This window comes from Humulus lupulus, chromosome 4 (assembly GCF_963169125.1).
Source record: "Humulus lupulus chromosome 4, drHumLupu1.1, whole genome shotgun sequence".
NCBI classification, from domain to species: Eukaryota; Viridiplantae; Streptophyta; class Magnoliopsida; order Rosales; family Cannabaceae; genus Humulus; species Humulus lupulus.
Genome location: NC_084796.1, coordinates 46,551,201 through 46,577,348, shown reverse-complemented (window position 1 = coordinate 46,577,348; position 26,148 = coordinate 46,551,201). Strand labels below are relative to the sequence as shown.

The window sequence follows — 26,148 nt, the reverse complement described above, 5'->3', positions numbered from 1 at the left end:
TATTACTAATGCCTAGGGTGCCTAATGTAAGTATATCAAATGGGGGGTCTAACAATGTTTTAGCCAATCACACTCTCCCACTCGTTTCAAGACTCTTCCCTTAATCTCCATGAATAGTCGATGTTGGTGACAACAAAGGAATTTGATTTTTCTTGAATCGTTACTCTACTTGAATAAACACTCACCTGACTTCAGCATCAGAGAGTTTTCTTGCAAGTAACCCTAGGCGGTTTGTTCACTTCAGGTGCCTCTACTGACAATACAAACGGAGCAGCGCTCCCTGGAAAAACCCATTGCCTCACCAACTTAATCTCTTCCTCTTGCCTCTGCAATCTTGCTTGCATACAAGTAAACATCTGCTGCCAATTTCAGGGGCAGATGGAGGGTTCTGGCCATGATTATCATTTTGCGACCTCGATATTAACACTCCCAGAACCAATTAACCTCCGGATTTGTTTGCTATCTCGACCTATCAGGAATGATAATCATATCCAGAACTATCCCACGAGCAAAACCAAACAATACCACAACCACATACATCAACAATACCAGAGCACAGGTCTATAACATTCATGCATCAATTAATAGGCCTTGCTCATACAAGGTACATATATTTCATGCTCTCTATTCTAGCATGTAGATAAGGCACGTATGTTCAATTAAGCAATTAAGCACATAACCAAATTATTGGATACCAAATCGTGAGTCGAGCTTATCTTTAGCAGTGAGTGTACATGCCTTGCCAGTCTTCAAGAACCCTTAAACCTAGACCGCTCTGATACCAAGTTGTAACGCTCTGGTTAGCCAAGACCGTTACACAGTATGTTTGAAATGGTGCTTAACTCGCTAACCAAGTAATTTGGACTTAAATGTATAATTAAAAACTAAGCAAATGTTAGGTATTAAAAATTTTGGTCAACGAAGTAATCATTTTCCATTAAAAGAGTATAGTTTATACACGAGATCCCAAAAAGTGTTTATAGACTGATAAAAGACAAATAAAATACAAACTAGTCGTCCTACACTGCAAAACAGGGTTCAATCCTAGTCTTTCCCAAGCAATCCTGGTCGTGGCAATCGAGCAGGCTGCATATGTACACACCGCCCCTGAAGCTCTCCAACTCATGGTTGGTCCAGCTTACTCTTGCCCTTACCTGGACCATAGAGCACCCATGAGCCAACACTCAGCAAGAAAACCACACAGAGTATAATAATAATACAAATATTCAAAGCAGCTACCCATGTTTCACAAATAACAGATGCAATCATTCCAATCATATAACTTGTAAACACATTCTACAGTTTACAAAAGAATACTTATCTTAATCATATAATCAATTAAGTGGCCCGGGAAAAACAGCCCGTACGAGCGGCTCAACCAAGCGAGGTGCGTACGCAGGCACTCAGCTCACGGTTCATGTCGGGAAAGAAGGGGCCGTAACCCCAATTTGAACTTGCCTTCACGACCAGCGTTCTGCACGCTTTGCTGATCAGATCCATGCTCAATCTGATGGTTGATTATCAGTCATACCATACATTCACATGTAATTCAAGGGTAAATAGCATACCAGCCAATAGCTATATGTGCATATACCCGTTTTCTTACCTCAAGTCCAAGCACTAGATAAATAGAAACGACCCTTGAGCACAATCCCTTTCCGAGCCCTAGTAGTTCCTTAATCAGAACCATAATAAAGGATATACATCAATATTGAGTAAATAAAGGTTTCTGAACCAAGTCCTAACCCCCAGAACCTTGAATTCTACTAAGCAGGGTAGTTGGATCCTTCCCGAGCCCTTAGGTTTGAGTTCCCGTAACTCAAAACTTCATTTGGTTAATGCTCCCAATTAGCGCCGCGGCGCACCCCAAAATAGAGAGCCCTGAAGTTGATTTCCCAGGACACGCATCGCGGCGCAACCCACCAAGCGTCGCGGCTCTAAGGCGGTTCAGAGGAATCCTAGCACCCCTGAGTTTATAAGGGCTACGACGCTCCAAGAACAGCATCGTAGTGCAACCCCGTGAACCCAAAAATCTTGCAATTTTAAGAATCGCCCAACCTCCCAAAATCATCCCAACACTCGATTTTACTCACAATTGACTATGTCAATGGTCCCAACAACCCATAAATATACAAACCAGCCTCAAAACTCAATCAACACCTCATGGAAACTAAGAATGCAGAAAGAACTTCTAGAACTCTAAAGCTTTAAAAAAACTCATAACTTAAAACTTCAAATTACCTCTCATCAAATTGTTTCCTAGCTGCTCCATCAAGCTTAGAAGCTCCCAGCCCCAACTAACCTTTAATTCCCCAGCAAGCCTTGCCCCAAAACCCAAGGAATAATTGCTTTTCCTTCAACTTTCTAAGGCCCCAGCAATGAGAGAGAGAGAGAGAGAAAACGAGAGAGAAAGGGAGAAAGACTAAGTTGTGTTTTGTTCTAATTTTCTAAAGGCTTCAAGGGGATTAAGATAATCTAAGGCTAGGGAAAAGACCAAAATACCCCTAGTCTTTACCTTGGTTCTATAATGTCCTCAAGGGCAAAATCGTCATCTGCCATCATTTCCACTAAACCTCAAATAACACTACAAATTCCCAATTAATCCCGACATACCCAAATAATCACCAAATAAATTCCTAATCCCCAATAAACCCTGGTAATGTACTAAGTTACTAAAATACCCCTAGACTCACCTCGAGTCGGGTATCAAACCCCATTGTGACTTTTTTGTTAAATTGCTCAAAAGGGTCGTTTCCTACCGAACAACTCAAATATATCCACATAATAACGTGCTCTCAATCAAATAACACATCTAATTACAATTATACCCTCAGCGGGTCAAAATTACGAAAATACCATTTTTAACAGAATCAGGCATATAAGCACATTTAATACGCTTAAACATGCATAAACAGCCATAACATTATATAACTCATATAATCTGCATAATCACATATTTATTCAATTAATTACCACATAATTACTCCACGTGCCCTCACGACATGCTAATCAAGGCCTTTAGCCTGATTAGAAATTTTGGGACCTTACAAGGAGCCTCATTACTCCCTCACGAAATGCATCAATCTTCTAACTATAAAATGATTATAGAAAGTTATTGTCCTGAAAAAAAAAACCCAAGGCAGAAAGGGACCCCACAAGGGTAGCAAATGCCATAATAATAAAAGATAACATGAAACAATACCTTCCAACACATGTATTTCCTTCCGGCAATGCTTCTCTATCGTATATATACCCAATAAGTCTAACAGAGAAGATATACGATCCAACTTGACAAGCAATGGTGATGGTATTGAATGTAGTCCCTAAATGTGCCACACCAAATATCTCAGAAGCAATTGTGGGCATCAATGAATTGAGAGCCATAACAAACACCAACTAGTATCGAACCAAAGTATAAAGCACCAAGCAAACCAGAAGCAATCATTATATGTCCAACACTCATGGTTGCTAAAGGGATCACCATGAACAATGGCCTGGCCCATCTCTTGACATGCAAAATGTAATCTGATAAAGAGACCAACGAACTAGTCTCAAAACTTTTGTAGCCAAGGGATCCTCCCATCTGACTGATGTTATTCATTGTAGCCAGCCCTGATACCATACCACATGCAATGGAAAGGAACAAAATCCATAAGTCCACAACGCGCATTGCTTGAAATAGGTTTAAGTTCTCTCCAACTTGCAAAGTCCTCTTATGATCGGTATCCATCTCTTGGCCAGAGCTGCTAGACAAGTTATGATACTCAACATAATCTTGTGTTCCATTTCTATGGGATTCCACTTTCCAAGCTCTAATTGCAATGCAAATAGGGGAGCTAAGCAATAAGATTAGCACACCCAATGCAAATGCATGAAATATTAATCGCAGTGTAAGAATGTGCTCTAATATTATAATGACCATAAGATAAGCAACAAGAAGTAGAGCAATTAAGGAGAAATTATTGAGGAGCTTATTCTCATTGCCTTCACTTGTTTCCTGAATCCTCACAAACCACATGAGAAATAAGCTATTGATAGTTGGCAATAATGCCAGCATGAGAAGAAATGAAGTAGGTTTGTAGTATAATATTGTTTGATACACTTGAACTAATATTGCTCCACTCAGACCAAGAGACCCCTAAATAGGAAAAAAAACTTGTTAGTCATAACAATCACCGTGAGCAAGTAACTTAAATATAGTTTATGTGTTAAAAATACACAGCTTAAAAAAAAGTATAGATAGAAATTCAATTTTGTATGTGTTTTGGTTATATAGCTACAGAACATAGAACACAAGGATTAATTAATCCAACCAACTAGAATTTGACTTTATATTAAGTTGTTTTCCTCATTATTTATTAATTATAAATGTCCCTCCTCACTCAATCTTTCTTTCTTTTTCACTCTATTCAATATTTAAGTGACTTAATAAACACCTCTAACATGGTGTCCAATCTTAATATGGACTAAGATTTATCTTACAAAAGACAGTTAAAATCGTACGAGTGTTGGGATGTTTAAATATGATTTGAAAGCAGGCAAAATAATGCAAATGAAGGCTAAGCGGTTCGCGCCAAGGGAGGAGTACCCAGTAAGATTTTATGTTTATGTAATGAGTAAAAGAGGTTGCACCAGTCAGCCTCTGTTTACTTTTACAATGTAATGAATCAAGGGAGCTATCCAAGCTAGCTCGCAAATGTAATGAAATTCTGTTGTTCGAAAAATATGTGTGTCATTCAAGGAGCTTAACCAACTCAGTAGGCCCTCATTGCCAATTCAAATTGCAAAAGGCATCTGCCACAAAAAAAAAGGAAGAAAAAGCCAGTCAAAAGTGCTTAGCCAAATAAATATTGTCAACCACTTAGGGGGTAGGAGACTGGCATAAAAATGTGCATACAAAGAAATAAAGGCCTTGTCTACAGACCTCGATAGAAGGACCCCTTAAGGTTGTAAGGATTAGCTACCCTTACAAACCTCGAAAGGGTCGGTAAGCCCCGAGGGACGTAGTCCCAAGGGACCCCTAAAAAATAACAACAAAGATAAGAAAAGTGTCCTTATAATAATTCTTGGTCGACCAAAGTCAACTAGCCCAAAAAGGGTCTCAAAGAAGACGATTGCGAAAAGCATCTCAAAGAATATGCTTGCCAAAAATAGTACTATGCATAATGACGAGAAGGACGCTTCTCACACAAAATAACATGTGTGCGCAAAAATATATAAAAGGATAGCAAGATCCCAAAGGGTCAACATATCCTTACAAGTAGTCAAGGTGCACCAACAGACAGGAATCACACGTAGTAAAGAGGTCTCAAATGAAACCTTTTCAAAATAAAGAGGTGTTAATAAGAAGCCCACATGCATAAAAGGACATGATATTGTTCCATCACAAAATAAGCATAAGACTAACCATAACTTATTAAAGTTCCTCGCAAAGAAAACAAGAGACCTAGAGAAACCTCTCAGGAAAAACAAATCAAGTAGCATTACAACCCAATCAAAGTAAAAAGAAATAAGTTGCCCATAGATGGGAGCGAAAGACAAGGCAAGAAAATACATCATGGTTTCCCGCCGCGAGCACTCCATTCTGCAGCCTTAGCAACAACATGGTCACCGAATGAGGAGAAGTCGAAGCCAGGATTCTGTCTCTACACACCATACAAGGTTCGCTCCATTGACTTGTACTCGACCTCCACTAGTTCCGCCTCAAGAGAACTAATCTTCTCCCGCAACACCAAAACTTTAGCTTCCGCCATTTTCTTACTCTTGGACGAAGAGGAAGCCTTCGCTACGGCTGCTTCTATCTTGTGTGTGGCCTCAGCAAGCTGTTTCTCGAGTCCCTAAATCTTGACAGTAAGTCGATCATTCTCCACCCCGGCCAAAGATAGGTCTTTTTTCGAAGCTATTAAGTGCTGAGCCACGAGATAAGTCTGCAAAAGATGAGGTGTGTACATGTAGAATGTTAATATACAAAAAACATATGAATAAGGAACCACACATAATAAAGTATCGTATGATACACACTTACCCAGGTAGTGGAATACATGAGAGTCTCCCCTAGCTCGGTCATATTAAAACTCTCAAGGCCCCTCCACTTGGGCTCTGCAACATCCTCATCCGCACGGGTAAACCTCTACACAAAAGAAGCCGACACGTAATTCACCCATGGCACCTCACTCGAACTAGGAGCGTCTAGATGAACAGGGATAGATGACGCACTAGCTAAACGAGGCAGAGGACCTCTAGAAGTTCAATAACTAGGGAATTTTCTAGGAGCAACATTGAACTCACCGTAAGAAGGCAAGACAAAGCGCCCTGGATTGGAAGGTGGAGCTCGCGAATGGGAGGCTATATCTGGGTCCACAGAAGCAGGAGATACGCGGTCCGGTCGCTTGGACTCTAGAGAAGGTTCATCTTAAACCCAGTCGTCATTTCCATCAAATGAGTATGTGCCTGTCGGAAGGACCTTTTTCTTCTGCTCCATAATATACCACAAAAAATCAGGACTGGAGACGCCAAAAAGACCATAGGCATTGAGGTTTGTTGTAGTAAAAATGTAATTCGCTATTTTCTCCATAACGTCTACCTTAGCCAAGGTCTCCACGCAAACAAGTTGTTGTGTAGATATTTTCAGAGGAGGGAGGTCCCCTGAACCACCAGCTCAATTGTTAGCCTAACAACAATGATAATAAAAAAAAATAGAGGTACGACGCTTACTTGGAGAGGTGTGAAAATGTTCACGAACTGAGGGGCAGCCCTTGACGAAGAAGAAATCTTGTTTCCACGAGCTAGGATTGGTGACGCTACCCTCCCTCAACAGAACTTGGGTATTGGCCTTCTGCAGAAAAAATAAAGCCCTTCGACTTAGGAGTCGGCATGAGATTGTGCATGAAGTGCACCTCCTTCGTCGTAGGAGCATGACCCTCGCATCTCATATATGCCATGTACAAGCAACTGAGATTCAGTCAACTATGTGGCACCAGCTGAAGTGGAGCAAGCCTGAAGTACTTGAGTACTTCTTCAAAGAACGGATGGAGAGGAAACGAACCTCCCTCCTTCAGTATATGCTCACTGAACGTTGTAGAACTAGGGGTGGCTCATGATCCCGACACTTAGAATTGAGCACGTAGCATTGGAACTAACCACTTATGTAGTATTTCTCCATTAGTTTCATTAACTTATTCTCTGACATATGGGAGACAAGGGAAGTCGCTAACAGGGGACTGAAGTCCAGCTTCTCGGAAGCCACTTTTTGATGGCCTTTCTTTGACATATCTGAAAGACCAAAAGAAAAGGATGACATTTGTACATGACATTTTACCTTCCATTTACATCCCCGATGCTTTATGCACGTAGGAATTTTCCACCTAGGTGTTGGAGGTGGAAGCGTTAGAAATGCATACACTATAAATAATGGTTGAAGGGATCCAGAGGTGGCTTTGAAATTGTTATAGGAAGCTTCCTCATAAAGAGGAGAGCCAGAAAGTGGAGGTTCTAGCGAAAGGTTCTCTTCCATAAACATCAGCTCCATTTGTAAGTCCAGAAGGCTTGCTCTAAAATTAGCAATGTAGTCATCGGGGTCCCTAGAAGAAGCAACCCCTCACCCCTTGAGACAAAGTCTATCTCACTTTCAACAACCTAAATTTTTTGCCTAAGGTCAATTAACCGATCCAAATGATACATACAAGCCTTCCTTAAGATCTCATGCACATGGTGTGGGTTATATATAGAAGGCTCTGAATTCGACGAAGATAGCTCTATGGGTTCAATACCGGGAGGTACGCTAGACGACCCGTCGAAAGCCATGGAACGCATCTCATGAAGAACGATAGTGCAAATGTGTGTGCAATGTATGTTGTGCTACAAAATACAAAAGAGTGGGTTTAAAACCCCTACAAACTTACACATAAAAGGGGGGCCAACTATGGTATGTGGTAGTGTGTGTGTGAGGTGAACATGCTAATGGACGCTAGCACAGAGCATCACATTAGGGGGTACTGGGGCTAAAATAACACCACTCCCAAGTGGTAACTTAAACCCTCCAAGGATAAGAATACTAAAAGAAAGAATAAAGGAATACCTCACGCGGATAAGGAACCACTAATGGATGCTCTTGGTTGTTGGAGATATGCTCAAAACCGCCTCTACCAAAGTACCTCGCAACAAAGCTCCAGCTCGCCAGGAACGCTATCAGAGTATCTTGCAGCAAAGCGCCTGCATGCACCACAACTACTTTGGTACCACACACCCTATGCCTACACACAAAAAAAGAGAGCAAAAAGAGACAATGTTTAGTAGCTAAGTGAACATATGCATATCTATATATATATATATATATTTATACCAAAAAAACAAAAGAAAAGAAAAATAAAGTGCTCTTGTGGGGGATGGAACCACCCACCTCTTGGAGTTTTAAATAATAATGTACCACCAAGGCAAGGCAAATGTTAATGTAAGGAATGCATTCAAAGGAGAGGGTTATTTATACAAAATCTAAACCCATCCTATCCCTTGGATTCAATATTCGATCCATGGTTGGAAATGAAGCCTTACGCTAACCTTGGGATCCGTGAGGAGGAATGATAGGCTCACATTCACTCGCAAGAAATCATGAGGACCAAAGAAAAGGAGATAAAATTACAGCATGTATCTAGAGGGTGACATTACCAATAGTCTATAAAGACTCCTAAAGGCCCCCTCATAGACTAGGGGGCAAGTGTGGACGCCAAAACTTTAACATGCGTCTGAGGCGGCCTCCTTGTCATCGATACCCCACAAGGTCAAAAAGTGAGACCCTCACCACCTGCGGCTCTAAGAATTTCGTCAGAATGCATCTCACGCCTAGGAGGGGCGGTGACTCGCAGAGCTGCTGCTGCACGCCGAGGGTGGCGCCTCATGAGAGAAGGCACCTCGCGCCTAGAAGGGCCAGTGCCTCACGGGACTGTTGTTGCACACCGAGGGTGGAGCCTCACAAGAGAAAGCACCTTGTGCCTAGGAGGGGCGGTGCCTCGTGGGACTGTTGCTGCACGCCCGAGGGTGGCACCTCACGAGACCCCTGTCTCGTGCCAAGGAAGGCATCTGATGCCTAGGAGGGTCGGTGCCTCGCGGGACCACAAACTTGCACTGAGGATGGCGCCTCGCGAGACATGCACCTCGCACCAAGGGAGAGTCTCACCTCAGGGGGCGCCTCACGCCAAGGAATGGTGACACCTCACGGGACCCCCCGCGTCAAGCACCAATGCAAGACCTGTCGGTTCATGCCCCTATAAACCAACCTGCAAGTGTCTTCACTTAACCAAGCATTGAGGACCTCAAGACATGGATATGACTCTAAAAAGTGGTATAGTGGATAAGACTCTCATACCAGTACGGAAGATACACGTGCAAGTCCCGTACCATGTCAGTAGTGGTAGTAAAGAACGGTACATAGTATGGAATCCCCCAGCACACCTATGAGTTTTGTATCCAACAAGTAATGGAGGTATGACATGGTACCAAGGCAAGAGTACTTTTGCAGACCCTTGACACATACTAGAGCCAATCACCACTTCAACACCACTGCCACCTGCACCACGATCACCTACAGCTTGGATATGCAGCTCTTTGTCTCTTCAAGACCACGAGGTACCACGAGCCATTATAGCTCACCTATAAAAAGGACCTCACATCATCATTAAAGGGGATTGAAAAATTCTTGTAACACCAGACTATTCTAAGAGAAATATACAAGTTTTCTTCCATTGTTATTCTCCTATTTTTCTCTAAGTTTCTACATGTCTTTCTTAGTTCATAAGTTTCTTGTTAAGTCTTTGAGTTTTCCGACCTTAATCCGTAGACCAGTTCTTATCGTTAACAGGTATGCTAACACTGGAGCCAGTAATCACCTCACAGCTGATGTGGCTCCCATACCAAACAGTCATGACTACAAGGGTAAGGAAACTGTGGTTATTGGTGATGGTAACAGACTCCCTATTTCTCATATTGGGACTAGTTTTCTAACTAAAAATCTGATACTCCTCTTATTCTTAAAGAAATGCTACATGTGCCCAATACAGCCAAAAAGCTTATTAGTATCTCTAAACATACAGCTGATAATAATGTACTTATTGAGTTTCATGATGATTGTTGTTTTGTAAAGGACAATGTAACAAGGAAGGTGTTGCTTAAAGGGATACTTAAGGAGGGATGATACCAATTCGACACATTCCACACCAAGGCAGCCTCCACATTCTTTAAGTTCAGTAATATGAGTCGGTCTTCTAGTTGTTTTGCTAATTTGTCTTGTATGTCTGAATCTGATGTAAATTGGTCTATGACCAATGTGTCTTTTGTTTCCAGGAATGATGTTTGGCATAGGAGATTAGGCCATCCATCTACCTGAGTCTTGAGTCAAGTTTTGAGTTCCTCAAATGTAAAAATTTCAAGAAATGAGAAAGTTCATTTTTGTGATGCCTGACAACTTGGTAAATCCCATGCACTTCCTTTTCAATCCTCGATAAATAAGTCTCAACATGTCTTAGATCTCATTCACACAGACCTTTGGGGTCCTGCACCAGTAATGTAAAACACAAAGTATCGATTCTACATCCATTTTATATATTATTTCAGGTGATACACAAGATTTATCCATTACGAGCAAAATCTGAAGCACTAGGTGCTTTTGTCCAGTTCAAAGCCTTGGTAGAAAATAAGTTTGAACAAAAAATCAAATTACTCAGATCTGATTGGGGAGGTGAATACCAGTAATTTGCCAATCTAGTTGCTGAAAATGGGATCATTTTCCAACACTCTTGCCCACACACTTTAGCTCAAAATGGGAGAGCTGAAAGGAAACATAGACAGATTGTAGAAATGGGTCTAACACTCTTAGCATAAGCTGCTATGCCCTTGAAATCTAGGTTGGTGCATTCCAAACCTCTGTCTACTTGATAAATAGACCTCCCACTCTAGTTCTTGACCAAAAGTCACCATTCGAAACACTTTTTCACAAGAAACCAGATTACCATCTGCTAAGAGTGTTTGGAGTTGCATGTTTTCCTTGCACTAGATCCTATAATGAGCATAAGTTTCAGCTTAGAGCCACTGAATGTCTCAATCTGTGTTTCAGTGAGTCATTCAAAGGCTACAAGCGCCTTAGTTCAACAGGGAGAGTATATATATCTAGACATGTCACCTTTAATGAGTCAGAATTTTCCATTTCAACAAGGATTCTTAAATACACACAAACCATAAACTCAAATAGATGTTTCCATTTCAAGTTGATCTCATCTCTCGAATATGCATTTCACGCCTATGTCTACCACTCCAACATGTTCCCCTTCCACCTATAATCTTCCTCAAGTATGGTTGGAAGCGACTTCAGTCATGGAAAACTCATCTTTACAAAGTAACAATCGGGTAGAACAAAGTGTACATTTAAATTCCAGCCATCTTCCACTGATATTTCTGACCAATCTAACTTTAGAGCAGAATCACAGGCTCAACAAGAATCAAGTTCCACATGATGCTTCTTTAATATCTCAAAAGAGACCAGCTTTCCAGCCATCGCATCCTATGATCACTAGAGGTCAGGATGGCATATACAAACGCAAAGTGTACTTGGGTCAAGCAAAATGGGATCCAGTTAGTTATGAACCAACTAGTGTAGAGGAGGCACTTGGTCATCAGGGGTGAAAATCAGCAATGGAAGAGGAAATTAAAGCACTTCAGGCAAATAAAACTTGGATTCCTGTTCCACATGCAGCTCAGTACAACCTTGTTGGCAATAACTGGGTATTCAAAATCAAAACTAAATTAGATGGCTCATTTCAGCGCTATAAAGCCAGGTTAGTGGCTAAAGGCTTTCACCAATGGCCCGACATATATTTTGGTGAGACTTTCAGCCCAGTGGTGAAAGCATCTACAGTTTGGATCATACTCACTATAGTTGTATCAAGGAATTGGGAGATTCGACAACTCGATATTAACAATGTGTTCCTCAGTGGTTACTTGGAAGAAGATGTATATATGGCGCAACCTTTTGAAGATGCAAGCAAACCTTACCATGTCTGCAAGTTGATTAAGTCGTTTTATGGTCTAGAACAGGCGCCTAGAACCTGGTTTGATAGACTTAAACAGACCTTGGTGGAGTGAAAGTTTATCAATTCAAAAGCAGACAATTCACTATTCTTTTACAAGACTAACACAATGATAATTTTGGTGCTTATTTATGTCGATGACATAATTATCACAGGGAATAATTCAGAAAAGCTTAGAGATTTTATTGATGCACTCAACAAAAGGTTTACGCTCAAGGACCTTGGGGTATTACACTACTTTCTCGGCATTCAAGTTCACTGAGATGACAACGGGATGTATTTAACACAAACCAAAAACATTGAAGAAGTGTTGCAATGATTTGATATGAGGAATTTGAAATCATCTCCTACTCCTATGACTGCGAGCAAGCTAGTATCACAAGCATATGGTGAAGTTCTAGCAAATCCAACAGCCTACAGGAGTCTCATTGGAGCCTTACAATATCTATGCTATACTCGACCTAATATTGCATTTTCTGTCAATAAACTAAGACAATTCCTCGGCATCTTTTTACGCAAAACACCCATCTGTTATCAACAACACTCATGTTTGAAGCTTAGGGAACAAGGGACCGCATTTTGTTCTTCATAAGGATTGAGTACTCGGCATCCATAGCTGCTTTCCATGGAGGAATTTTCAGGGCTTGAAAAACACTCACAGGTTCTAGCTCAATCATTAAAGCTGATGGTAAAGGAGAAAAGGAGTGAAAAACTCTAGGCTTATAGATACCTGCTTTGGTTCTGGTGATCATGGGATGTGAGGGTTGAGTGGTCTTTGGTATGGATGGTGTGTTTGGGGTTTGAGAGACTTGATTTTGGGTCTGAGATGATGATTGTATAGGTGATAAGGGTAGGCTTGTATGTGGAGATATAGTGGATGGAGACAAAGTAGAGCCAAAATTGTTTGGGCTGTTGAAACATGGTGTGTTGTTTTCTTGAGGGACTTGTGGGCTCGAGGAAAAGCTTTCTTGTTGGGAAGAAGAGAAATTTACTGCATCATTGATCACTACTCCATTAACATGTTCTGAAGTCACATTTGGAACATAGGGTAACCATTGAGGATATTGTGTGACAGTCAAAATCCCGTGATCCGTAAAGGGAAAGACCGGGTAAGCTGTGCAATCCCACACCGCCTGGGGAAGGTTAAGTGTAATGAATCTAAGACTGTGTAGGTATGGGACTACACAGTTGAAGATGGCTTAAATGGATTGATGGGTACTACCTATATCAGGAAGGTGCATCTTCTTTTCGGTAGCCCATCACTTGAGAACTCCATGGTTAAGCGTGCTTGGCCTGGAGTAATCTAGGGATGGGTGACCTCCTGGGAAGTTTTCCCAGGAAGTGTGCGAGTGAGGACAAAGCACGCTGGAAAGACTTGTCTTGGTTTGTAGGGCCAGTCGTCATTCCAGAAAGCAGCCATAGTGATGTGGGGCGTCACATAACTATTCATAGTGGGTCCCACAGTGGGGTCCGCAAGGGTCCCACAGTAGGGTCCACATGGGTCCCACAGCGGGGTCCACCCCATGGGTTCCACATGTTGATGCAGTAGTGACACATTGATGACTTAAGCAAATTACTATGCTTGATATTTTGAATATGTTATTATTCCACTATGCTTATTATTTTTAATATTTTATTAGAATAGTATCCCAAGTTTTTCCTATAAATAGCCCTTCCAAAACTCATCTTGAAATCACAAAAACCTCATTTCCTTTCTCTTACTCTACCCAAAAATATTCTTAACATCCTTCTAAAGTTCTAAACCTTGGAGATCTAGGCGAAGTTCTGTCCGTAACGCTAGCCTACGAAAACCTTTTAGGTAAGCTCTTCCCGAGCCTTTCTTTTCAGTTATTTAGTTATTATATATGTATAGATTATTTTACTATGCCGTTATAATGCCGAAAGTTATATATAGATTATTTTACTATGCCGTTATAATGCAAAAATTTATATATAGATTAATTTACTATGCCGTTATAATGCCAAAATTTATATATAGATTATTTTACTATGCCGTTATAATGCCAAAATTTATATATAGATTATTTTACTATGACGTTATAATGCCAAAAGTTATATGTAGATTATTTTACTATGCCGTTATAATACCAAAAATTTATATATAGATTTTTTTACTATAATGCCAAATTTATATATGGATTATGTTACCATGCCATTATAATGCCAAAATTTATATAGATTACTTTACTATGCCATTAAAATGCTAAAATTTATATATGGATTATTTTACCATGTCGTCATATTTTACAAATGCCAAAATTGAAATATGAACTATTTTTTTATGTATCCTCATAATAGTAAACTTATATAGGCTATGGTCATACTTTGGACTATTATTATGGACTCTTATGACCTTATTCCCTATTATTATGGACAAGTATTATGACCTGGACTTTTCAGTATGACCATGACCACGACTTTTAGATCAGGACCTTGTCATGGACAATTATAGTATGACCATACGCCTGGACATAAAATAAGCACTAAAACAGGAAAAATGGGATAATAACAATATTAAGCTAACATTTCATAATGTAGATTTTATGTAATTTAATAGTTTGTGTTTTTATCAGGAAGCTAACAATTTCGATTGTTTTATCAAGACGCAAGGTAAGTAGAATCCTCATCTACAATACAAGTATTTTATGTGTCTTATGTGCATTTATATGCTTTATATGTTAATCTGTCATATTGTTCTTATGCATAAGTTATTTTCAAGAATGTTATATTATGCATAAGCACGCTTAATGTTCACAGACAAGTTATTGAAAACGTTAAAGTAGAGGTGCTGCTTGGGAGACCTAAGTCCCAAAAATGTAAGGAGGGAGATGTACGTCCCTATATGATGAATGTTTATGAGGGAAATTCCCTATTATCATGTTTATGTTCAGGTGGGAATGTGATTCCCTATGTAATGCCGGCAGCAGCATCCTCTAGGGCCCAAAAGAAAGGAAAGGGAAAGAAAGAAAGAGAATACATAGCATGTTGCACGTTTATTTTAATGCATATGAGGTAGTTATTCTGCTTACTGAGCCTTAGCTCATCAGTTAATGTTTTGTATTGTAGGTAAGAGGCCCCAAATATAAATCGTTGATGAGTATACATGGAGCCAACATGACTGTACATATGGGGCTGACCTGAAGGGAGTGGAGTTCTGCTATGCTATTTTATAAATAAACAAGAAACTTGGTTTTATTATATTTCATTAAAAGTATTTTGTGAACTTTATCATTTACTTAAAGCTTTAAAAAGTATTTCATGAACTTTGTAATTTACATAAAGCTTTTCAATTTATCAGTTGGATACATTTTCATTTCTACGTTAAGGTGTAGTAACGCCACGAAAAGGATTTATAAAAGTATTAAGATTTGTATGTAAGATAAAGTTTTTATTTAGTTGTGAGTATTGTGTGGTTAAGGTTATAAACATTATTTATGTATTGTTTAATAAAGTTTTTGTAAATTCAGAATTTCAGTATTGTCATATTTAGGTTAAAATTTGTTTTTACTCTATATATATGTATGTTAAGAAAGGAGGTCGTTACATATTGACTAGGAGGCAAGGTTGTATCCGTATGTGTAGTGGCATAAGCAATGCCTTTTTCAAAGGAAAATTTGTTTCATCAAAGGATACACTACTAGCAACATACACACGACCGGAGGTATGAAGGCACATGTAGCCTTTATGACTTGGACTATATCCTCTAAACACACACTTAGCTGACCGAAATTGAAGCTTATTTGAGTTGTATGGCCGAAGGTAAGGGTAGCAAGCGCAACCAAAAACCTTTAAAAATTGATAGTTAGGAGTGAGGCCAAAGAGTTTCTGAATTGGGAACTTGTAATTGAGAATAGGAGTGGCAAGGTGATTAATCAAAAAGTTTTTGTTTGGAAAGCTTCCCACCAAAATCGTTGAGGCATGCTAGAGTGTGCTAAAAGAGTAAGCCCGGTTTCAACTATGTGTCTATGTTTCCTTTCGGCTCTACCATTTTGTTGATGAGTGTGAGGGCAAGGATGTCTAAACTTGATTCCTAGTGCTCTAAGGTGAGGTTCGAAAGTTCTGTATTCACCCCCCCCCCCCCCTTAGTCAGTTTGAACAATTTTGATGGTGGTACCCAGTTGTCGCTCAACTTGAGTTTGAAAATTTTTAAAAACGACTAAGGCTTCATATTTGACTTTTAAAGGGAAAATCCAAGTGTAGCGACTGAAATCGTCAAGGAAGTGAATGTTATATCGGTATCCATGTCTAGACATGGTGGGGGCTGGTCCCCATATGTCCAAGTGAACTAATTCTAAAGCTTGTTTTGATTCCTTTGGAGATGAGGGATAAGCTTTGTGATGTGCCTTGTGGCAGCTAGAGCAGAAATGTAAATTAGAAGGTAAAGATTTGTTCTCATTAATTAAAACATGTTTTAGTACATTAAGGGAAGGATGGCTTAACCTAAGATGCCATAAACTTGACTCATTGACAGAAACTTGAAAACAAGACTTAACAGACTCTAGACTTGGACAAACACTAAGACTTTATTGGTTGATTTATGGGCAGAGAAGCAAGTGAGGTTGTGACTTGTCGAGCATGCTGATAGTGCAGTGAGTTGATAAAGTCCATTGATAACATTTCCTTGAAGAAGAACCTTCTTTAAAATTCAGCATAAGCATTATTATCTTTTGTGAGTAGAGAAACACTAAGGAGATTTTTTGTAATGGAAGGAACACATAGAATTTTATTTAGCCTAATATGTTTAGAGTCTGCCAGAGATTTAATGACTGAGCTACCAATGTGAGATATTGCAAGTGACTGTCCATTACCTACTGTGAGTTGAGTCTTACCATTATACTCAGCTTGAGTGTAAAGGTTGCCAGCATTGTCAATGATGTGGTTCGTAGCTCCACTATCCATGTACCAGTTGGCATCATCAGATTGGGGCTGTAGTCCTGAGTTAGCTGGAAAAAAAACTTGCTGTCTACTACCACGATGATGAGCAGCAGAAGAAATATGTGAAGAGTTTTGAGTGGAGTTAGGAGGAGCAAAGGCGACATCAAACCTGTGATAGCACTTGGCAGCACAATGTCCAGGTTTGTTGCAAAGTTTACAAACAATACGACTTTGGTTTCCACGGCCTCTCCCTCGACCACGGCCACGGAAATTAGAGGACCTGTCAGAGTTAGAGGGAATAAAACCCTTCTTGTTTTTGGCTGCAAAGTTAGCAGAAGGGGGAGAAAAATCATTAGATGAGATAGAGAGCTGCTCAATTCGAATCTCCTGGCTTTGCAAAAGAAATTGCACTTCAGGAAGAGTAAGACGATCCCCCCTCGAGGTGAGATTGACAACTACCGAGTCATACTCGGGACCAAGACCACCAAGTATGTATAGAATAAGGTCATCATCACTGAAAGCTTGGCCAGTAGAGATGAGGCCATCGACAAGGGACTTCATATTCATGAATGGACAGTGATCCTTTTTTGAGGGATTGAAGTTGGAATCAGAGTTGGAGTATGCGAGCACGGGACTGTGTAGTGAAAAGGTTTTCAAGGAGAAACCACAACTCTTTAGAGAGACGGCAACAGAGAACATGGCCTAACATTGTCTCAGAAATAGAGTTTAACAACCAACTCAATATAGCTTGATCAGTGCGGATCCAAAGAGCAAACTGGACATTTACCTGTCTTGGCACATCAGGTTAGCGTCAGGTGGTGCATCAAGGAACTGAGGAGGACAGGGTCTGGTGCCAAAGAGATAGCCTTCTAAGTCATGAGCTCGCGCAGCATGAAGCACTTGAGAACGCCAGTAGAGGTAGTTGTCTTTGTCCAACCGAATGGTAGGAGCAAGGGACTGGAGCAAAGGAGCAGCATAGGCTAACAAAGCAGGGGCGACCGAAGCTGGAGCTGGAGCTGGAGCTGGAGCTGGTGGTGGAGCGTCAACAGCTAGTGGAGGAACCGGAGGATCCGCAGTGCGCACATTGCTGACTGAGGAATCACTATGAGAGGCAGGAGTTTCCATTGGCAACTGATACCAAATCAAAAAATAAAGATTAAACAAATAAAAAGGAAGAAAAGAGAGTAATGCCTTTTCAATACACAGTGTAATAATTTCCACAGTAAATGTACAATGATTAGAGAGGAGTATATATAGTACAAAAAGGTATAACTGCTATAACAAGAAATTTTTCCTAGCAATCTGATTGGTTCCTCAAAGGGTGAAATCCCACAAAATGTGGGGTATGTCTAATCTAGAATACTCTATTAGAGCTAATACAGTTGTGTTGACTGCGTTTTTAGCCAACGACGTGAGCACGTCAATAACGACAAGCCTTCAAGAGAAATCAAAACGACAACAAACGGTATAAACAAGAAAAGTAAAGAACACATGAGATTTTTATAGTGGTTCAGCCCCGATTGTCGGTAATAGCCTAATCCACTTAGAGTTGTGATTTATAAATCTATACTCAAGATCAGATGGACTATGCCAACTGAGTTTCTTCAGTATAAATTGTGAAAATACAAGAATTCTCTCTAATTTCAGCACTTTCTCTCTCTATAATAGACAGACCCAATTTTATCTCTCTAGAAAGAATAAGCAGAAGGGGCCCTCTCTCATCTCATAAGCTCTCTATTTATAGAGATGAGATCATCAACTGATATCCCCTTATAATAGGGATATTTTATTATATTTATTATATTTATATTACAAATAAACATTCAACATTCAAAATGTAACAAACTCCCCATTTGTGGGAAGAATGAGAGATTCCCGCGCATGTTGTTGAAGTTGTATCTGACTTAGTCTCCTCTAGCTAGTTGGTCCACCTCCTACTCGCTACCCATGCAAGGGCTGGTTGAACGTGCATGGTGGTAGGTTGAACGTGCATGGTGGTAGGAGATGCACTTCTCTCCTCTAACATGCACTCTCCTCTAGCATGCCATGTTCCTCCTTGAACCAATCTCCTTGGCTTCTCCTCGGACTAAGGTGGTCTGAGGCAACCTCCTTGGCACCTCACCTTGAACAACATTGAGGGAACCTCACCTTGGACAATATTGAGGGAACCTCACCTTGGACAATATTGAGGGAACCTCACCTTGGACAACATTGAGGCAACCTCACCTTGGACAACATTGAGGCAACCTTCTTTAGCATCTCCCAAACATGTCCGATCGAACATTGTATAGACTTTCCTTATGAAAGTCTAAGTCTCCATTCTCTTGCATGAGACTCCTCCTCCTTAGCTATTTACCTTGGACACGTTCGAGCCAACACTTAGAAAACCTTGGGAGGCTTGCCTCCTACACACCCTTGGGGTCTCCTAGGACCACACCCTCCTTGGGGTCTCCTAGGACCACATCCTCCTTGGAGTCTTCTAGGACCACTCCCCTTAGCTCTCCTAGGAGGCACTCTCCTAGATGCATTCTCCTTAGCCTCCTAGGATGCATTCTCCAATTTTTGGGTATAACAAGTTGAAAAATAATCGGGTGCTATTCTTTTATTTTAACAAATTTGATGTCGATGCTTTTGTTTCTTTTTTTCATTTTCGTTGGGACACTTGTTCTTTTAATCATTTCATACGTAATAAGTGATGAAACCTACGAGTTAACATCTGTCCACATTTCTTGGTACTGAAATATATAAATGACCGGTTTTCGCAAGTTTCGTACCAAATTCTTTAGTCTTAAAATGTTTTTTCTAGCAAAATTATATTTTGCAACAACCCAAATAAAAAAATTATAAAGACATTGATTTTTTTATATGTATAAGAAAATATTTATTTTACATTAATTCTTACTTGAAATAATTAAATTATACGATTATAATCTTCTAATTCATAAATATTTTAAAATGATTACGCTATGTTATATTGTAAATCTGTAATCATAAACTTAAATATTTCATGAAGCTTCTCGTATTTCTTAATTTTTTTATAAAATTCATTGATAAAATAATAGATGAAATATAAAGTTATTTTATTTTGTTTTTGTATGAATATGTAAAAAAGAAACACAAATTGTTTGTATAAATAGTTACTTAGAATATGAATATTGAGAAGATAGGAGAAAAGAATGTAGAGAGAGAACAAAATAAGGGAGCAAATGAATAACTAATGCTCATTCATTCAGATTATAGTCTTGAAAAACAAATCATAAAACTTTAACAGACCTATACTTATAGATAGGCTTATAACAAATCCAAAACCAAATAAGAAATATATAGTACCTGGTGATGAGTCCATATTAACTCACACAATTAACAATCTTAGCAGAGTCCTGATCTGATATCTAAAATCAGAAAATGCTAATGACGACTGAACCTTTTATGCTAAGACATAAGAGAGCTTGACATGACCATATTCAACTCCAAGAAAGCCAAGTTCACAATAAACATCCACACATGAGAAACCTTCACTTTTCATCCATAAAGAGTTCTCTCACCAACAATCACAAAATTGTGAACATAATAAATCAACAACTAGCCATTTGTAGCACTACTATATGTGACTCCCTCTGCCAAGTGCCAACACTTTTTGCTTGTTAAACAACAAAGTATAAATACCTATTGATCACTGCAGCAATTGTCTTGATGAACTCTGCAATCTTTTGAGAACAACCAACTTATAGAACCTTCTCGTTCTAAGGAACAATGTTAAACCAACCAAACACCCAACACAATTAACAGCTGCCATGATGAAAAAAGATGTCATGAAGCAATGAGTGCCGGTACAAATGTTTTCTGAAGCTTCTTTGTCATATATATACCCAATTATTCTTACAGAATATATGTAAGATCCTACAGGGCTGGCTATGGCAATGGTGTTAAAAATAGTACCCATGTGCCTTATACCAAATATTTCTTTACAGATTGTTGGCATTAGTGACCACTGTGCACCATAACATATCCCCACCAAGATGGAGCCAACATACAGATTTCCCCGAACACCGGAGGCAATGAAAATTTGTCCAGCAGCCATAATTGCTTGAGTGATGGCAATGAGCAATGGCCTTGCCCATCCTCTTGTATGGAGCAAAAAATCTGACAAGTACCCTGCTCCAAGCCGGCCAAGAAAATTCCATATACTCCATAGAGAGACAAAAGATGTTATCTCTAGTGTTGTATAGCCAAAAGAAGTTCCCAATTGATTCATGTTGTTTATGGTGGCCACACCAGCACCCATTCCACTAAACATAGCTAAAAACAACAACCAAAAGTTAATAGTACCCATTGCTTTCAAAAGGTTCATCTCTTCTTCTTCTTCATAAGGTTGCAAAGTGAAATCTGTAGCAACCTTTACTTGACCCTGATCGGAAGTAGGTAGTTCTTCATGATAATTTAAAGAACTTTCTTCATGAGCTGAGCTCGTTGATGATGTTGAAGCGTAAAACTTTTCGAGTAGTGGATTAGTCTCGGTTGAAGATGTTTCCACAGCTAGTTTTGACTCCTCACACTGTGCTTTGATTGCTATTCCAAGAGGAGAGCTTAGTAGAAGCAGAAGAAGTACAAAGACAGATATACGTGACCAAATTGATAGAGTTAAGACATTTTCCAAGATTATTATTATCATGAGATAGACAACAATGACCAGAGCAACCACAGAGAAAGCATCCAGATACTTTTTCTCATCTCCTTTATTTGCTTCATGTATTCTTACAAATGCCAATAGTACGATGGAGACCAACGTGGGCAAAAGGGCAAGCATAAGAAGAAAATTGCTTGGATTGTCTTTGCACAATATGTTATAAAATTGAACCTGTATTGCCCCACTAAGACCAAGAAAGCCCTGACACCAAGAAATAAAATGTAGAATTTTCGTATGGATTTCATTATCATGTTACAATACTATTCACTATAAAAATTTATGCTAATCATGCAACAAAATAAACAAAAGTACCCAACACTACTTTCATATTAATTAATTAAAGCAATTAAGTATAAAGTTCTATATATATTTTATTTGTAATTAAAATATAAGAGATTAGATATTAAATTATACCAATAAGGATATATTATATCAAGATATATTGGACACCATTGGTGCATCTAGCAATATTCTGAATAAAATATAAGGGTAATCAACATTTGAGACTTCTAGGGAAAATCAAATGGGTAATGCTGAGAATATCCTTTAGAATGAGATGACAGGCAGCTCCATATTCCCTAAACAACCTTTTGAACATTTTACGAGCCAAAATGTTGATGTCTAGAGTGAAAAAAGACATATTAGTTTAGTTGTTATTAAGGCTTAAAATACTAACACAGGTACTTGAGACTTGAGGCCAGGGCAACCGGTAAAGTGAGTGGCTGGTGTGAGTAGTGTCAATTTCAAGTCCCAGAAAAAAATTCAAATTTCCATGTGAACAAGCAAAAAATCAATCAATTCAAAATGGTACACTTTTCTGGGCTAATTGTATAACTAAATCCTAGTGAACCTGAATCAATCCACGACTTCTTTTCTTCCACTTATAAGGTTTATACAAAACTAAGACATTCCAAGTAGGCCCCACCAAGGAAGCCTCTACAATCGCTACTTTTTTTAATTAAAAATAAATCACTAAACACCTGAATTTCATTTAACAAACAAAAGAAAATAAATTGTTAACCGAAAAAACATTTAATTGTAATAAATATAATTTAATAACAAAACATCTATATTAGGTATATATACATACCTTCATTATACCGACGATGGTACCACTATAACCAGAAAAATTGTGGGCCCCAGTGACGACATTAGTGGTGTTGAAGAAAGTTTGGCCGTGGGCCCCGAAGAACATAAACAAACACATGACGATAACCGGAGGCCGGGAAATGAGGCCGGCGACGGCGGCCCACATGAAGAAGTAACCCACGAAGAATTGGGCTGCTCCAGTCGCCAGGACAACCCAAGGCCCACTCACCCACCTGCCGAGGAACGACGAACGCCATCGTTGCGTCGTAACGGCGTCGTACAGGAGACCGGATAAGATACCGGCGTTAGCACCGATGTCCTTGAAAACAGAGACGGTGTCGAGAGTGGATTGGTTGTAGCCCTGGCTGGACTTGAGAGCGGAGGAGTAGATTCCGAAGGTGTACGATGCACCCACGAGACACTGGATCCATATGCTCGCCGCTGTCGTCACCCACTTGTTGTTCCAACTCAGACGCCTCTTCTCCATTTCATTCAATCTTTCTTTATTTTCCTTTCTTTCTTTTATTTACAAGGACGGGGCTTTTTTATTTTGTTGAGAAAATATTGTCCCTGATATCTCCCTAGGAAAATTAAATAGCTAAAGCAAACAAAATATATATATATATTATAAATATTTGACAAAAAAAATATATTGTTTTCACTTTTTACAACCGTTACTAAATTAAGACAATAGCTTACTTACAGTATAGTATATGATTTGGTATTTTATATGTAATTTTTAAAATAATATAATTTTCGGATCCAGATCCATAAGCTCACCGTCGTCGTTACACACCTCGTTGTCAAACTCAGACTCGTTTCACTCAATCTTTCTATCTTTTATTTTTCTAAAAGAATAACTATATTTCTGATTTCGGAATTGAGCATCCAGTAAATTATTTTTTTATAATATAGAGAGAAAAAATTTAAGGAATCTTAGGTGATGTTTTCCCTAAATAAATAGTATTTTTCTATATGTAGTGAAATACTATTTATCAAATTATAAATATGTTATTATTTTTTTTTTAAAAAATTGTATATATATAAGTGTGATACTATTATATTTAATTATTTTATTTCTTAAAATGAATAAAATATTTTAAAAAATATAATATATAAATAATGTAGAGAAAAAATAGATAAGCAGATGTATGATATAATGTAAAAGTTTGAAGTAAATTATAAAAATGTATGTTTTTGTGATATATTTTGTAATACACTTTCTCTATAATATTTAGCTAAAACTCATAAAAACATCTTCTATCAGCTCCTTTATACATATATTTATAATAGCTATGCACAAACTCCAATTAATCCATATGTACATTTACATAATATTTACGTATCATTTATATAATATTTTAATATTATTTTTTTTTCTCTCTCCATTTAGTATATATTTATTATTTCTTTTTTTTTTAATTATTTTATTTTACTTTAAGTAATAAAATATGTTTAAAGATATAATATTTAAATGATATAGAGAAATATATAGAGAATCTGATGTATGGTATAATGTAAAACTTAAAGATAAAATAGAAAAAAAAAATGTATTTTGATGAGATATTTTAAATGATAGAGTAGATCATCCATTAGAAGTGCTCTAACAACAGATGGGGCTTTTGTTTGTTATCCAGCTATTATTGTTTTTGTGTTTTTTGTCAGAGTTGTGTATATTACTTTTTGTGAGAACTAAACTCTCTTCGTAATTAAAGAAAGATGCAAAATCATTTGTTTTATTAAAATTCGGGACGTCCATTTGTCTTGCAGGGGACCCTCCTCCCCTATTAGAGGTGGGGATTATTCGTTTAAACGGAAAATACGACTAGGACGTGATGAAGTGTTAAATGGGGTGAGACGGATGTCATTATCTATCACAAAAGAAGCTTATTTAATTTTTTTTTAATATTTATTTTAGGATAAATATTCATTTGGTAGCATGTTTATTGAAATTTAAAACTTCTTACTTTGTATTTCCAATAATTTTCACACTCTAATTGTAAATGGTAGTTTCTCCTTGAATTTGAAGAATCTATTTTATAATATGATCAAATTACTCCCTCTTTTTAATAAATTAATTGATTTTCTTTTGTTTTTGTTATTTTAAAATAATTAAAAAATATTTTTGAATGAATAAAACAAAAATAAAGAATATTTATTTTCTCTCTCCCCATCTTCACAATTTCTCTCTCACCTTTCTTCATTGATCCTCCCTTTTCACTTTCAAACCCAAACCTTTTGTTGCTCATTCCTCCCACCACGAACTCATCTCATCTCCTCTCATCTCTTCTCCTTCACAACCTATCCACTTCCCTTCAACCATTCATCTTAGATTGAAGAAACTGACTTGAAAAAAAAAACAGACTCAATAATAGATTCAAAATCATGAAAATCCATAAATAACTAAGAACAACAACATATTTCTCAAGCCCTTTACCTAGGTTTCTCCCCAAGCACAAATGTCCCCAATCATTGTCGTCCTTCATCCTTCCTTCCCTCTAATCACAAGCATAAATTTCAAAACAAAATCTCATATCTAGCCTAGACCACGCCCCTCTACGCCCTTCTCCGTACTAAGCTATTGAAAAAAAAAAAAAAAGATGCCAAACTTGCCAGCGATTTTCTTAACCCTTTCCTTTGTCCTGGGCTAATGGGTATTGTAGGGTTCCAAACTGAAGAAGGCTCTGGGCGACCTGATCCCCGAGGGTGAGTGATACTTAGATATGTGAATCAGAAGGGCCTTGAGGATCTAACTTGCTAGCGACTTAAATCTCTTTGGCCTATATTAATGGGTGTTGTGAAAAGACATTATTATTGATTTAAAAAGAAGTATAATTTTTATTTTATTTGATTATTATAATTATTGTTTGAATAATTTATACATAAATATTATAAAATTCTATATTCATTAATGAGAATATGATTTTGTGTCTGTACGAGAGAATTAATATCATATATAATGAATAAAATAGTCAGCAACATATTAAAGTATGAAATCTTCAATCAATGGTTACTAATCCGGTTTACAAAGCATACAGAAGGATGCAAGTAATTTAGATTCAGATTATTGATATGGATAGACATCTTAGTAATTATATTTTATATAATTAAGATTATATATGACTGGACTAATGTGAATTAATTTCTTTATAAACTTACATTTTTCCATAAAGATTTAATCCATATCTTAAAAGATGATCATTTGTAGATCAGTCTAAATCCTGAGTAGTCATGAACTCATGTTCATGTATATTGGATCTTTTGATTCATTCGTTAAGTTCTCAATATAATGAGGCAAGTGACTTTTGTTTTGGAGATTCAATAACTTGAGTGGCTGGGAACATGATTTTACAATAATGGAATCCAAACTCTCCTAATGGATCAAATATTTGTTCCCTTGAG

The 26,148-nt window shown here is 38.2% G+C and overlaps 1 protein-coding gene, 1 long non-coding RNA gene and 1 pseudogene across 2 annotated transcripts; all 3 read right to left on the bottom strand.

The window, feature by feature from the left end:
* Positions 1 to 2,950: 2,950 nt before the first annotated feature.
* On the bottom strand, positions 2,951 to 4,238 carry LOC133828945 (uncharacterized; annotated as a pseudogene).
* Positions 4,239 to 5,334: 1,096 nt separating this feature from the next.
* Positions 5,335 to 18,323, bottom strand: LOC133830390 (uncharacterized). Its single transcript, XR_009892029.1, has 3 exons — positions 17,758 to 18,323; positions 6,026 to 8,252; positions 5,335 to 5,927 (listed from the first exon to the last, which is right to left on the bottom strand). It is a non-coding gene; the product is annotated as an uncharacterized LOC133830390 (long non-coding RNA).
* Positions 18,324 to 20,165: 1,842 nt separating this feature from the next.
* Positions 20,166 to 23,339, bottom strand: LOC133830389 (uncharacterized). Its single transcript, XM_062260364.1, has 2 exons — positions 22,748 to 23,339; positions 20,166 to 21,858 (listed from the first exon to the last, which is right to left on the bottom strand). The coding sequence occupies exons 1-2, from the start codon at positions 23,231 to 23,233 to the stop codon at positions 20,644 to 20,646; spliced, it is 1,701 nt and encodes a 566-aa protein (XP_062116348.1). The 5' UTR covers positions 23,234 to 23,339; the 3' UTR covers positions 20,166 to 20,643.
* Between the last annotated feature and the right edge of the window lie 2,809 nt (positions 23,340 to 26,148).

Bases quoted from the DNA above. Each gene is read 5' to 3' on its own strand.
- LOC133830389 (XM_062260364.1), bottom strand. From the start codon at position 23,233: ATGGAGAAGAGGCGTCTGAGTTGGAACAACAAGTGGGTGACGACAGCG. The intron at 21,859-22,747 runs GTATGTATATAT...TCTTGGTGTCAG, and splicing joins CCATCGTCGGTATAATGAAG to GGCTTTCTTGGTCTTAGTGG.